Source organism: Denticeps clupeoides, chromosome 11 (assembly GCF_900700375.1).
Source record: "Denticeps clupeoides chromosome 11, fDenClu1.1, whole genome shotgun sequence".
NCBI classification, from domain to species: domain Eukaryota; kingdom Metazoa; phylum Chordata; class Actinopteri; order Clupeiformes; family Denticipitidae; genus Denticeps; species Denticeps clupeoides.
Window position 1 is genome coordinate 18,173,905 of NC_041717.1, and position 16,200 is coordinate 18,190,104.

General features: G+C 42.7%; 1 protein-coding gene across 1 annotated transcript in view; it reads right to left on the reverse strand.

Annotated features, from left to right (window-relative positions):
* Nucleotides 1-16,200, reverse strand: part of gck (glucokinase (hexokinase 4)) — a 54,315-nt gene that overhangs the window by 1,669 nt on the left and 36,446 nt on the right. The window contains exons 3-9 of the mRNA XM_028996474.1: nt 2,699-2,861; nt 2,408-2,562; nt 2,197-2,316; nt 2,010-2,105; nt 1,753-1,852; nt 1,442-1,625; nt 789-944 (exon numbers count right to left, since the gene is read on the reverse strand). Coding sequence (XP_028852307.1) covers nt 789-944; nt 1,442-1,625; nt 1,753-1,852; nt 2,010-2,105; nt 2,197-2,316; nt 2,408-2,562; nt 2,699-2,861 — 974 coding nt within the window. The remainder of the gene's footprint in view (nt 1-788; nt 945-1,441; nt 1,626-1,752; nt 1,853-2,009; nt 2,106-2,196; nt 2,317-2,407; nt 2,563-2,698; nt 2,862-16,200) is intronic.

Below are 16,200 nucleotides of genomic sequence, written 5' to 3' on the forward strand. Positions count from 1 at the left end.
CTACACTGATGGGTCACATTTTTGAGCTATCAGCATGGGCTTTCTTCATGAGAGAACCATGGAGACCAGTGTGTCTGATTGTGGGTGCTATAAAGAGCCACCCTAACCTCGAAGTAATGTAAGAGTGAACCTGCGTACATCCCTCTGCTACTCATCTCATATAGCCAAACTTTCTGGGTCATGATGATTCCTTCTCTACAACATTAGGGAGGCTACTCATCTCCAGACTGGACTTCTGTAACTCACTTCTGCCTGGTCTTCCATGTAGCGCAACTCGACCTCTCCAGCCAATCCAGAATGCTGCAGCACGCCTTGTTTTCAACCTTCCCAAATTCTCCCACACCACTCCACTGCTATGTATCCTCCACTGGCTTCTGGTAGATCCCCGCATCAGATTCAAAATACTGATGCTGGCCTACAATGCCAAGGAAGGGTCAGCACCCTTCTACCTCGATCGCTGAAGTCCTCCAGCACTGCTCGACTGGTACCACCATCGCTCAAGGTACTAGGAAAGCATTAATCTACACTCTTCTCTGTCTTGAATCTTAGGTGGCTAGATGTTCGAACAGCTGAGTCATTGAAGATCTTCAAACAGAAGCTAAAAATCTTCCTATTTAGGGAATATTTAGATTTAGATATTTAGAAAGGCTTTTAAATCGGAATTATTAAACTAATGGTATTTACAGATCGGGTCCTAGTGAACGCAAGATTTATATGATAAACATTTTTAAAGCACTCATGTAAGTCAATCTGGATAAGACCATCTGCCAAATGCTGTAAATGCTCACCTCTCAATCTGAGATACGAAGCGCGTCTCAAAGCTCCCCCTGGTCTTTAGTTGGTCAGAAGCCTCACCATTGAACAGCAGATCTTCATTCACTAGTTTCATCAATACCAGTCTCACCAGCTCACCCATGTATTTCCCACTGATCAGCTTCTCATACCTGTGGCGTGAGGAACAGCGTGATTAACATCTCAAGGCGTAGCATAGAGGAACAACGCTGCACTAAATCATGACTGCACTGGGGCTTTTTTCACTTGGGCTTCCAACCAGGCAGATGAAAGCTGGTAAGAAGGAGAGGCCTGTGCAGACTCCTGCACACCAGAACTCAAGCCAGATGATGAGAGAGGGGGGGCTGTTGGTACACAGTAAATAGCCATTAGGGAAGTCCTGATAATGACTGGCGGAGGCCATTAATCGCCCTCAGCACACCTCAGCAGTGACATGGCACTCTGCTAGCCGGAGCTGCGCCAGTGCAGAAAAACAAACCAGTCGCCTAGATACCACACAAGAGTCTGGTCAAGTGAGGACCTCAAAGGACCTGAATGGAGATACCAAGTGCATGGGATTGGCCAAATTGGATCAGAGACTGAGAGGCAGCACTAAAATGGGTTTCCTTTTTTTTTTGGAAGCCAGTGGTTTCTGCGGGTCAGGACTCACAGCTGCTCGCCAGGGTTGAGTGAGGTCTCGTCCACCACTCGGTCATACTCCAGACGGAACTCCTCCAGCTCCCCGTTGGCCCCAAACGCGCCCCACTCGGTGTTGACACACATCCTGCCCTCCTCCCCTTCCACCAGCTCCACAGTCCGCATCTCCTCCATGTAGCAGGCATTACACCCAGTCCCTGAGGGAAAAGAGAGAAAAGGTCAGAGGTCAGAAATGGCTATTTTAATCACATTCACGCCACATTTATACATTTACACTGTCTTACACACTGTCTTACATCCAAGCAAGACTGTGGAGGTTCTCACCAACTATCATGCCCACTTCACAACTGCGATCTTCATAGTAGCAGGAGATCATGGTGGCTACTGTATCATTGACCATGGCAACCACGTCCATCTCAAAGTCCTGACAGAAAAGGGTTGAAAAAACTAACCAGACTGATACACAAACATTGGAATATATATATATATATATATATTTTATCATTGTGCATTTGTGGTCTGTTTAAAATTTTTGGCTTTCCATGCATATTAATACTTCACCTTCATATTTAAATACTGACCCCTCTCCTCTTTATTGCATCTCTCAGTAGCCCAACTACATTGTTCCCCTCAGCACCCGAGGCTTTGAATCCCTTGGTCCAGTTCAATAAGATGCCCTGCAAAACCCACACATGTAAAAGTATTACTTGAAGATGGAAGATGGATGAGGCTTCATTCAGGGTTACTTCATAAACAGACGCGACTCACTTTGTCCAGGTCTTCATGTCGAACAGGAAAGGAGAAGGTGAAGCCCAGAGGCAGCTTCTTATGTTTGATGTGATGCTTGTCCAGGAAGTCTGAGATGCATTCAGCAATGTAATCAAAGAGCTACGAGAAGCATGGAAAGATGTGAACCTCTGCTCAGTCAGGCGGATTTATAAAAAAGATGACCAGGTAGACACGTCGGTATGGTTCTCACCATCTCCGCAGTGCCTGTCATCGCATCCTCGGGAATGGAATACATGTGGTGTTTGGTCTCAACCTTCCAGCATCCCTCTTCATCTTCGCCCACCTTCACCAGCATCACTCGAAAATTTGTACCTCCAAGGTCCAGGGCCAGGAAATCTCCTACTTCTGGGTGATAAATGATTTTTACAGCTCACTTAATATCAAAGATTAGAACTAAATATATTTGTGCCCTCTGCCTCCATTAATACACGTGACTGAAGATTCAGACTACATGCTCTGGTACATCAAAAAAGTCCAGTACCTGATCCCTCTGGAGTGGAGCAGACATAAGTGGGGAGCATCTTGATGCTGGCCTGGTCATGTGTCTCCAGCCGAAGTCCGCGGTCCATCTCCCATTGCATCCTCTTCATCACGTCACGCAACTCCTCCTTGTTCAGCAGGAATTCTGACAAGATTTGGTCCACCTTAGGGACACGCAGATAAAGAGATGTTTCAGGAACTGGTATCTTTGAATTTAAGGATTTTGTCTCCAAGGCTGAGAATGAAAATAAATGCACCTTAAGGATCCTCTCCAGAACAGTCTTGTATTTGCAGGGCGTCAGGAATGCCTGATCGAGGTGAGAGCTTACGCACGGCATCTTGACAAAAAAAAACGAGCGGGCCGGAGCGCTCACCTGTCCTCGTGGGGTTAATGACGGTGTAGGGGCAGATGGCCCCTTTTTATGATGCTGAACGTGGGGCCGGCCCAAATGTGGCAAGCGCTGTGCACACACATACAACCCCTCCCCTCAACCCACAAACACACACACAAAGTGCATTGAACCCCTTCATTTCAGATGTGAGTCAAGGACACAATGTGCCCTTAGAGTAGATCCTGAGTTGCTCAACTAAGGAATGGGACTTTTCTTTTTTTTTTTCAATCAACCAACTTAATAAAACAAAAGTCATTTTTATCCATGAAGTAAGCTGTCCTAAATGTACACTAATATTTGGTCATTAATGATTTTTAAAGTTACCTGATCAGGAAACAACTAAGTATTTTTTAATAATAATAGATTAGAGTGATAAATAAAGCACTCAGTTAACCTTACAGTGAATCTCAGAAGACAAAAAGATATTGAAGTTTCTATCAATTTATGTTATTTAGACTAATTCACGAGTAGAGCAGATTTAATGGGAGTATTGCCTTTCTTCAATTATAGATATTAAAATGAAATTCTACCATTCTACATGGCGACTCCAACACAATGCACTTTCACTTTAAAGTGTTTTCACAGTGTTTGTTTTCACTGTCATGGTTTATCTGCACTGTGTCTTGTCTTGTCTCACTATTTGCTGCAGAGAACACAATTTCAATTTTTTTTTGTGTATTTAAATAGGACTATGCTGACAATGAATCATGAATATTCTTTTGCTTTGTGCATATACACATAGACCTAAAATAAATAGCTCTAAGATAAAGACATCCTTTGCATAAGTAGCATATGTGAAGCCAACAAACTCCTTCCCATCACCGGATCTCCAAAGGAATGTTGTCCATACAGAAACAAACATCATATCTTCTTTTTTATTTTATCACTGTGTGTGCATAATAATAACCAGACTAAAAAAACACAGCATAAAACACATCATAGGAAGCATGTGATCTATGCATATCCCAGAAAAATTGGACTCATGGACAGATATATGCCACAAATTTTACACATTAACTCCACATCGGTTTCAGTGAGCCCAAAAATAGAAAAGCCTAAAAATATCTAACCTTTCTAAAAATAGGAAACTTATTTACCCACATTGCACCACAACGCACAGCAGAAAAATCCTTATCGGTTCAGCCCGTTATCAGTTTAAACTCCGGTTTATTTTTAGAGTAACCTCACGGAAAATGACCGGGTCACAATGAACTGATACACACTTTTCAAATTCAAATTCCAAACAGATAAAAACTAATAATTAAAATGTCAAGTGAAGTGCTGCTAATTGCAAATAGGAAAACCTGACAGACGAATGCGAGCGAGTTGAGCGCGAAGATAAAATTCTAGGAACCGACAGGCTTGAATCTTCTGTGAAGCAGCTCACGTGCTTACTGCTCATCATCTCAGTTTATAGAAGCCTCCTACGTGGAACTTCTGCTTCTGTTTGCACAGACAGTCTAATCCAACCTCCTGAAGCGAGATTTAAAATGCTATAGCATTTAAGGAGTGAATAAAGCAGCATATCGAACAATGTGATATATAGGAAATATGCATTAGGAAATATCATCACCAAGAGAAAGTGCTTTAATAAAGGTGGATTGATTTTTGGTATTCATAAACCTGTTGGCTTATGTCGACTTTGCGTACTTTAATGTTATGACATTATATATATATTCTAAATAAATGTGAAATTTACCTTCACATTAATTTAGAATCTTTCAGAAGGTTTAGAATCTTACAATGTTTCATAGAGCTTATCTTCTGCATGGTTGACACATTTAAAAAAGTTAAGAAATATATATATCCAAACACACACACAAACACACACACACACACACAAAAAAAACCTTTAGATTTACCTTGTCCATCGTGTGCAGATCCATTATACATTTCCCACCAGTCATGGATGCTGCTTTAAAAACGGCAGGCAACAGGTTTTTCAGAACGGCTCAGGTTCACAAATCCTTACTTCTCCATGGTGAGCTGTCTCTTTTTCCATTTACATTTTACCTCTTGGAGAGTGTTTTTTTTATATGTACAATTCCCAAGTTTGTTTTAAAGCCTGGTGTCCTGATCATAAAGGAAAGATAAAAAACATTTCCTTTTTTTTTCTTTGTCAGTATTTCTGTGATCTTTGTAGCTGCCTCAATGCTCTTCTTCCTTCTTGCAGTTTTTTAATTTTGTATCTTCAAAGCCTGAAGTGTGAAATGTCATGTTGCAAAATTCTGCTGCATATTGACAATTCCGCTACTTTATATGGATCCCCCTCTTTATTGCTTTTTGCCAGGCTGGATTTCGTCTGTAATTCCTTTCATTCGCTTTGTGACGAGTCACCTTTCGCAAGCAAAGGTTGAAACCTCGCATTTCAAGGTGAGCCAAACTCGTCTAGGCACGAGCCGATCGACTCACAGATGGTTCAGGGCCGGCCAGCGTTGCTGTGCCAACCCTCTCCAGAGCTGTTGTCCTGGAAATCACCTCTGGTATGGAAAACACTTATCTGACCGTGAGGTAAGTAGCCAGTGGGAATTGCTAAATGGGGCAAAGTTACTTAAGAAAACATTGGATGAGAAGCCCTATTTTGTTGAGTAATTGTTGAGCGACACACAATAGTAGACTGAAGACCTTCACAATATCTAATGGTCAAGATAAAACATTTTCCCTATTGTCCATTCAGCAAAGAATAAGCGTAAGAGTAGAAAGATGCTGCGCATTAAGGTATGAATGAATGAATCTGTCCAATGGGTTTTATTGTCTTTCCATCGACATTTTAAAGTAAAGTGAAGTGATTGTCACACGTGATACACAGCAGCACAGCACACAGTGCACACAGTGAAATTTGTCCTCTGCATTTAACCCATCACCCTGAGTGAGCAGTGGGCAGCCATGACAGGCGCCCGGGGAGCAGTGTGTGGGGACAGTGCTTTGCTCAGTGGTAGCTTGGCGGATCGGGATTCGAACCGTCAACCTTCTGATTACGGGGCCGCTTCCTTAACCGCTAGGCCACCACTGCCCCAAGTGTACATCCAGACACAGGGCTTCATGGAGGAAGTGGAGAATGGCCCTCTCACCCTATCAAAGCTCGTTACACACTGCCATAAAAGACTGTGGGGTTGCCGCTTACCTTATGTCCTTGTTGTCCTGTGGTTCACAGCTCTGGCCTTGTGTTGGATTTAAGCCATGTCCCTCCTGGTCTTCAGTCTCCTTTTTTAATATCAAGCTCAAAATAACATTTCTCCATGGACCATGGTGCAAACTACCCCGGAACACAGGCTTTATGGCATTATAGGCACACACTGTGGATTCAGTCCAGCAATGTTTGGACATATGCTAATCAGAGACAGATACATACACATACATATGACCACTGGTTAAAATGGAACCTTGGTGAATGGAATGGAATGGAATTTGATTCAAAGGTTCTGGATCATTTAGGGAAAAAAAACATGAAATGAGTTTGAATAGATATCTCACAATGGATTAAAAAAAATCTGATAAACTTGCCCACCTTTGCATAAAACTAAATATTGAAATGAAATATATTTCACTATTCTTGCATTAATCGTTTACGCGGCAGTGACGGACCTCGCCGTTAGCAAAACCCCGCCCGCGGCCTTGAGGGTGGAACAATGTGGTCGATCTCTTTCCAGGCATCGCTTTAACCACCAGAGGGGGCCACGTGCTGGTCCCATTGCACGGAATGAAGTCCATATCCCAGATTCCTGGGGGGCTGTTCCACAAAACAGGATTTCTCGGTTAGCTGGATTAAGTTAAGCTTGAAGTCCCAATAGGAAGGCTCCTCGCCTCAATTCTCACTGGACCATCCTGACTACTGGCTCAAGTTAACCTGGCGATCTGAGAAATCTTGTTTCGTGGAACGGCCCTCGGTAAAACAACACAACAACAGTTTTTGCAGAGCCTTTAACTGTTTTGCAAGTTTTGCTTGGGTTTGTGTAAATGGGTGAACAAATGGGCATCGTTGTCAGGTCTTGTCTGCTTAAAATCTTCCCCTGTCTCTCGCCCCGCCGTGCTTCCACTGAGAAGTCACTTCTGAGAGGTTCACCTTCTCAAGCCTCGTTCCTTAGAAAATAACCTGGCACCTCCGAGGGCATTTTCACAAAGATCCACAAAAGCCTTTCATGTTCTGAGATGTGAGACTGATTAATGATTCAGGCCAGGGTGGTGCGGTCTGAGAGGAATCCTGCCTTTGGAGAGTGCAGCAGAGTTCAGTTTAAAATGGGACATTTAAAAAAAAAAATGGAATCTTTTTTTTCTGTGCAGATCGGTACTGGTCTATGCGACGATGGTGGGGAACCGATGATAAAGAGTTTTAGAGAGAAGTGTATTTTTAGGTGTTTCAGGCGGCACAGCATTTTGCTCATATTGCATACCTACAAGATTACATGGCAGACAACTTTTCTGCAGGCTCGGACCATGCGTGGGAGCGGCACGAGTTGCATGTGTTCTCCGGGATCTCTGGTTCCCTCCCGAAGTCCAAAGGCATTGCTGACCATGAATTTATACGTAGGTTAGTGTGTGTGGACTGGCACCCTGTCCCCACTCTGAGCTCCAACAGCTGCAGCCCAGAATAACAAGGTTAACATTTAAAAATAAAAAAAAATACAATTTCAAGGGCCAGTGGTTGCGGGTTCAAAATCCCGAGCCGTCAAGGTGCCACTGTGGTCGCCACTGCTCCCCGGGAGCCTTTCATGGCCGCCCACTGCCCAATGGAGGTGATGGTTAAAAGCAGAGTCACTGTCACTAGTGCGTCATATATTATGGATTTTAATACAGTCCTGAGATCAGTGTTATTTTTCTGTCAACACTTTCAAGGTAACATTGTGCCAAGCAGCAAGACAAAAGAAGTTTCTTTCAAACTTTCCGACAGAAGCAGAGCAAAGGTTGGGAATGAAAGAGAGAAGAAGAAAAGCTCAGTGGTGAGAGTGGAACGGGCTGTGGGCTGAGCAGCCCGGCCTGAGACAAAGCCCTCCTGCCCAGGCAGCTGATGAATGCATCACGGGAGTCCGGCTCTATGTGTGGATGTAGCAGCGGTTCCCAGGCCTACTCCTGGAGGATCCCTGCCGGAATGTTTCAACCGAACCTTCATCTGGTGCTGCTGTGTCCTAACAATGAGTGTAACATCCTGGAACATCTTCTCCAATCTGAAACGGGGCACCTCTGTGCTTTTTCGGACTACCTCGCACAGGTGTGTGATATCAACAATGTCTCCGGAATATTAAAATCTTTGTCGGCACCCGACTGTGCCAGTAGCATAAAAATGATTAACTGCATGTTGAAATATCATGTGGCATGTGATATACATGTGATATACATGTGATTCGCTGTGTGCTGATTGGTCAGTCTCCTAATCATCGCGCCGGTGCCACCATTGTTCATTGGAAACAGCCGGAAGGGACAAACAAATCAAAGCGATCCTGAACTTGTTAACTAAGGTTTTAAAGTCGCTTCTAGCTCAAAGCAGCCCACCCACCAGACTCAGTGGTCACCCTGATCAACACCCTCATCGATTGAATGGCCAACTGCCTAAATGAGGATCATTTCCTACCAGATGGGAAGCTCTGTGCTGACTCGGTTCGATTAAAAAAGAAACGGAGAGAGCTTCGGCTTTAATCTCTGAGCGCGCAAAATTGCATGATTATCTCCACCGCTCCTGCCCAAGTTTGAGGGAGCTTCTTTGAACTTGAAGTGGAAACAAATGCTTTGGAGATAAAGATCACTGTGGAACGTTCCCATTAGCCTTGCCCCGGATGAACAAAGTTTAACATTATTTTGCAATGTTCTGTCTGGGGACCTAACAAATTATAAAAAAAAAAAAAAAAACATGTGAAAAAGGTATGCCATCCTAATATATCTGGAATGGGAGTATATTGAGTGCAATACCTGTGCAATACCCCTTTGTAGAGTAAATTCGCTGTAACAATTTTTGTTTATGAAGATATGATCTTTTTTTATAAAAAGTTTAAATCCTGGCGCCAGCACTTACCTGATTTTAGCCACATCTGTATTTAAAATAAAGCCCCTGACAGCACCAGGGTACAACACTGGGTACAAGTCAGTTCCATAAGTACTCTTAGAGTTAAAAAAAAAAAAAATGAACCAAATTAACACTCTTTTATTTTCTATATAAATCAACATTAGCACTCATCAGTACCAGTGACAGTTTTGGACAACTCACTATCATAACTGAAATGTTCACACACAGAATTTCAGACATATTAACATTTAATAACATAATAACATTTTCTGCAATAACAGAATAACAGATCACATGCAAAACATAAATCTTATCCAGAGCGACTTACGTAAGTGCTTTAAAATAGCCATCATTAAAATCCCTTGTTTAGTTCATTAGGACCCGATCTGAAGACACCTTAAATATAGAAAGTCTACATACGAGTATTTCCTAAAAGGGAAGGTTTGTAGCTTGTGTTTGAACATCTAGGAAGTGCATTCCACACTGCATGTTATTTTTACTTGAACTAGGCTGGTGTGTTGCTTGTGAAATGTTATTTATGCAAAGAAAATTTTTGCAGGCATGGGGGAACCTGGGTTTCGCGAAGATCACATTTACATACTGCAAACAACTGTTTGCCCATCCCAAGAGGTGTCAGATTTTGAAATGCTACTCGAATTGAACAAACTGAATAACAGCTCTGGTGGGGGTGGCCAGACAGGGTGGCGGACATTTTGAGCGGCAAAAAAATTAAACACATACAAGATTACAATAATCTTCAAATTTCGAAATCTAGATGAATGCTTTCCTGGTACCCTGAAAGACGGTGGTACGTGTTGAGCAGTGCCGGAGGGTCGGAGAGATCGAGGTGCAGAGCGAGGAGTGATGACAACCAATCGTTGTTTCTCATTCGACTGATTGGAGTTTAGTTTTAGGAAAATTTGGTTGGCACTTGCTTGGTGGTTGATAAGTTTTTTTTTCGTTCTGCCATGAGGACCTCAAGCATCCGTTCACACCATTCAAAGGCCTGAGTCTGTTTCCCACACTTCTCTTTGTAACAGTTTTAAATATTTAAGCAAGATCTAGTCCTAAGAACTAAATTCTTGTAAAAAAGGTGTGATTGATTTATTTTTTTATTGATTATTGACTATATATCGATTAACTGGCAGCCCTGAAATGTTACAAGATTAGACAGCTTGTCGCAAACCTCTGCTGACTGAGACATTGCTGTGTGATCCTGGTTGAGAAGAACTACCATGTGTGTAAAAATGTCCATTTAAAATGGTGGACTTTCTTGGACTTTCAGGGCGCGTGGTAAAAAGTGCTTCATGGTGGACTTCTTGGCCCTGTCAGTTATCGTTCCCCAGCATTCTGCCAGCAGAGAATCTTTCTGTTTGCAGCGATCAGCACCAAGCAGCTGATCAAAGTTTCATTCTTTTTTTCCGCACACTGCGGAACGTGAATTTGTTTGAGGATGACTTAATTTTTAAAACATCATAAGCCTTCTAGAGCTGCAGAGGAACATTCGCCTTTAGAGAGATTTGCTACAATTATGAGCGAAAGTGCAAATCTGACGTTGCATCCCTTCCATTTAGGCTCATCAGAAGAAGAAACAGCGTGCGCTTACGGAGAGCCCAGTCCAATTATCATTTATTTTAGATGAAGGAGAGCTTTGAAGTGCATGGTAAGATGGAGGAAATCTGGATCAAATGTCCAACCCCTTTGAGTCGCTAATACGCACAAACGCATGCTGATGAGGGATGCGGGGCAAACAAGTCACGTCTTGTCTAATGGACACGAGTAAAGAGGCGCTTTGTGCGTGAAGAGCTAAACACACATCAAGTGACTTTTAGCCCCGACGACAGACGTCCTTAATGTTCGGGCCAATGGCGCGCTGCGTTAGCAGCAGACTGAGGTTGGTGCTAAGCAATTTTGGCAGATGTCTGCTAACGGCAAACATCAGAGAATTCGCTTCATTACACATGCAAAAACTCTCTCTCTCTCTTTCTCTCTCTCTCTTTTACTCTCTCTCACACACACACACACACACACACACACACACAGTAACAGTAAGAATAGAGTTTGATAGAACGTATCAGGCAAGTTGGGATGCTGGCCCATTTCCCAGAGCAGCGGTGTGCTGGAAGCCATTCGCAGCTGTTAGATAAAGGCCAGGGAGAGCGGTAAATTTGGCACGGAGAGGGTGAGGGTATCCATTTATCCATAAGAAGAGACCCCACCCCCCCACCCCCTTCCTTTTGCGTAAATTTAGGTTCGTGTAGCGTGAGGCATTCAGAACCTGAAAGCATCAGGTGGCCCTGCGGTATTTGGCCCAGGCCAAATGCAATGCAACTTCAAACTGACATGGGACGAAAAGGGCAGCCTATCTCTCTGACTTATTCTGAGCTGTGTAACATAAACCAGTCCAAAAGACTCGTCATCTCAACTCGATATTGCAGAGGCACATTGTCTATAATAATAATAATAATAATAATAATAATAATAATTATACATTTTATTTATGCAACGTTATATAAAACTAAAGAGTAAAAAATAATAAAAAGCACATTAAAATACACACAGTTCATTCCAACTCAATAAAAAAAAAGATATATTATAACACATAAGTACAGACCAAAAGTTTGGACAGTTATGTACTTGGCCTCCACAGTCACCGGACCTGAACCCAATCGAGATGGTTTGGGGTGAGCTGGACCACAGAGTGAAGGCAAAGGGGCCAACAAGTGCTAAACACCTCTGGGAACTCCTTCAAGACTGTTGGAGAACCATTTCAGGTGACGACCTCTTGAAGCTCATCGAGAGAATGCCAAGATTGTGCAAAGCAGTAATCAGAGCAAAGGGCGGCTATTTTGAAGAAACTAGAATATAAAACATGTTTTCAGTTATTCCATCTTTTTTTTGTTAAGTACATAACTCCACATGTGTTCATTCATAGTTTTGATGCCTTCAGTGAGAATCTACCAACGTAAATGGTCATGAAAATAAAGAAAACACATTGAATGAGAAGATGCGTCCAAACTTTTGGCCTGTACTGTGCATATGAACCAAAGGTCCAAAACTTGCCAACCTGCATGAGGCAGATTGTCTAAAATGCACCTGCATGTGCGCAGCGTGACACCTGGGACACCCCTGGTCAACCTACAGGACGTGCCCTACAACGGCCTTTTCACAAGCCAAGCTGATCTCTTTAAGACACTCAACAAAGACTATTTGAGTGGAATGACAGGAAATTCTCATGCCACAAGAGTCAGCCAGATGGGCTGCTTTTGTTGAAGGACTTGCTTCAAGGATTGTCAAGGATATAGGCCCAGGTCCCAGAGGTCCTCTTAACAGAAGAAAGGGTGAGCAGATTTTGATTTAAGTGTACTAATTATTTCAGAATAAAAAAAGAACATCAGATAGGAGAGGACAGCATGCATACATAATCAGGAGGATGTTACAGGCCTCCCACAATCAAGCCACTCAGGAACGAGACTGAATGTTCACGAATGTTCTCCTTCAAAGGAGAACTGTGTATCCAACATGATCATCAATGAAAGGGGTGATTAAAAAAAAAGTTATTTTCATCAGAATGTAATGCATCTCTGTCTCTCTCACACACACATACACACACTATGGTTGCAACAATACGTGAACCAAATAAAATATTTTATTTCCAGAATCAATCAAAACTAAATTGTGACACTCACACAGAGCCTCCTTTCAATACATTACTCCTTTTCACAATTAACACTATTAAATAGTGTTACTATTAAATAATGCCTCTAAGGCCCAAAAACTACTTGAATGCTATTTACATTTACATTTACAGCATTTATCAGATGCTCTTATCCAGAGCGACTTACAATCAGTAGTTACAGGGATAGTAACTACTGATGGAGCAACATAGGGTTAAGTGTCTTGCTCAGGGACACGATGGTAGTAAGTGGGATTTGAAGCTGGGTCTTCTGGTTCATAGGCGAGTGTGTTACCCACTAGGCTACTACCACACATACTACCACCCTACCACCCAGTCCCCACACACTGCTCCTCGGGCGCCTGTCATGGCTGCCCACTGCTCACCAAGGGTGATGGTTAAATGCAGAGGACACATTTCCTTGTATCACCGTGTGCTATGCTGCAGTGTTTCACAATGACAATCATTTCACTACACTTAAATGCTGGATGCAAGCAGTTTCCTGCAGCTTAATGTAAATAAGACTGGGGTCATTCTTTTTGGACTCTCCACAAATGCAACTCTCTCCGCTTTTATAAAGCCTTGTGTCAGGAATGTTGGTGCCACTTTTGACCCAGAACTCAGTTTCCATAGGCAAATAAACTCAGTTGTCAGAGCGGGTTTTATCCAACTGCATCTTATCTCCAAAGTTAAACATACTCTCTCCCACACAGACCTAGTCCAAATTGTGGCAGCAAGGCTTTTAACCAACACAAAGAAAATAGATCATATTAGACCAGTTTTACACTGATTTAAGAATTAAGTTAAAACTTTTACTCTGTCTTTAAAGTACAAAATGGCCAGGCTCCTGCTAACTTACTCCAAAAGAAAACTCAACCAAAACACTAAGATCATCTAATATGCTGCTTCTGGTTGTCCCTCGAACACGCCTAAAAAAATCCAAGTCTTGAGCTATAGCTAAAAACTCTGCACGGTACATCAAACTCTCTTCGTCCATCTTAGCCTTTAAAAAACAGTTGAAAACATACCTTTATACCCAGGCGGTCTGAGATCGAGATTTTATTTCTGTATTTCTTTTATTCCTTTATTTATTTTTTTACTCTTGATGTTAATGTTCATCTTATATGTACACCACTTTGGTGAACAGCAGTTATATAAAACATTGTTATTATTATTTATTATTAAATAGGACTTTCAAAATGATCATGTCAGTCGCTGTGATCAATTTGAAATTTAGATTAAAATAAACCAGCACTGTTACCGAAGCTGCATCAATAGCTGTGGGTGGCTGGGTTCACCATGCAGGGAGCACAGGGACGGCAACAGCATAACGGCTTAACCCGCCAACGTGGGAAAAGTGCATGAATGAATCTGATTGGCTAGCGTTTGTTCCATGATTCAAAACCCTTGAAACCATTTTTTTTCATTTCCACACGTACGGTTGAACATTACGACCCGAGCCTCATTCCCACATTTGCCTAGTTACAAGCTTTCTCAAAAATGTATGTTGGTGTGTGTGTGTAGATGAATTCTGTGTTCCACACTTGTTTGAGAGAACTGGACTAGGTGAACAAGGTGGGTGTGAAGACAGCCTCGTTGAAGCAGTTGTGATGTGGGGAGAAGAGGGGGTCTTCTGCTGACCACAGAGCTCCTGTCCACATTTCACACACGCGCGCACACACACTTCTTTATGCTGTACAGGGATGCACTGTGATCTTTTTTTCAAAGTCAACAAAAGATCCAGGCCACAGCTGGATAACAGGGGGAAATGGAGGGAGGAGGCATAGCAACAAGCTCCCGCTGTGCAGCAGCACCGACTCACAAAAATGTTCTGTCCATTTCGACCTTCTGGAGGCGTCGACAACTCGGCGTCAGTTGTTATCATCCAACTACGTCCCCACAGCAAGGTGAGCTTTGTCTGAACATCCAATAGTTCTATCGTAACTTTGACTGGAATACATCTGATCATCCAAAAAGAAATTACAATTAGATTCATTAGTCATGTAAATTTGAACAATTAATCAAAAGCACAATTAGCCATTGCTTACTAATGAATATTATTCACAGACATACACCAATCATGTATTGCCAAAAAGAGAGACACATGAAAATAAATGGATTGTAGAGTATGTAGTAAAGGCGGAGTGAAGCGTTCCTGTGCACAGAATAGAAGCGAGTCCAGAAAGAAAGTTTTGGTGGTGAGAAGAAAAAAGATAAGAGAAAAAAAGGGGGGATAAAGAGATGAAGAGATGGAGACAGAAGAAGAGCTAGAGCGCCGTGAGCATCAAAGGTACGCAGGCGCGGCATGCTGGGTAACAGCATGGAGGCCCAGCCTAAGATGCGCAGCGGGCTGCTCCCGCCGCTAACCCCCTCGCCCTCCTGGCTACACCCTCGCCAGTAATTAAAACCAGCGCTCCCTCTGCTCCTCCATCTCATTACGCCACGGGACTCCTTCGCTTTCATCCCTCGCTCCTGATAGAAAAAAATAAAGAGACAAAAAAATAATTATAATAAAGAGGGTTACAACGCCCTGTCCAAAAAAAATATAAAAAAAATAATAATAATACACACACGCAAGCTCACTTGTGCCTGGTCCTGTCTCTGTCAGTGTTTTTTAACATTCATGATTCCAAAATTTGCGGGAAATAATACTGCACTGATCAAAGGGTCCTACCGCAAATAACCGAAAACTTATCCAGTGTGGTAAGTGTTGATGCTAGCGCCATCGCCCTGTCACACAGATCAGCAAAGGGGACCAAAGAAGGGTCCAACCCCACTGGTAGTGACCTGAAGGTCTCATTCGAATCCGATTCCATTGCCCACCTCAGCACCATCGCATTTTCTTTGCATTGTATTTTCAGGGAAATATAAAACATAGCAGTAGCATTAACTAGATTACAGAGAAAAGGTGTGGGAAGGAGGCTCAGGCCGTAACAGCAGGAGGAAACCCTACGGTGACCAGACATCCACCATTCCCCCGGACATGTTCTCTTTTGAGTCCTGGTAATAGTGTAGAATTTTTCGGATTAAACATCACGACATGGGCCCCCTACACGCACGGTAGTCAAAGTACCGCTAGCAGCCCACTGAAGCAAGTGGAAGTATTGCTAGCATCCCTGTAGCTAACCGCTAAATAAGTGAATTAAGCTTATTAAGCATTTAAGCTAATGACCTTGTGCAAACGCCTGCCAATCGGTCAGGTTTATATGGGCTAAGCGTCAATGTTGGCTGCCGCTCCTGTGCTCCCTGCACAGCAGACACTTTTGACAGCCCTTATGCTAACTTGTCAGTGTTAATATAGTAAAGCTTGACCGTATTGTGAGTTAAAAAATTCAAATATAGATGCAAATGTAAAAAGAGAAGAAGTATTAAGAACTCTCTCTATGCAAAGCACAGTATTAAAACCACTCCAATCTTTTTCTGTTACCTGGCAGAAAGAG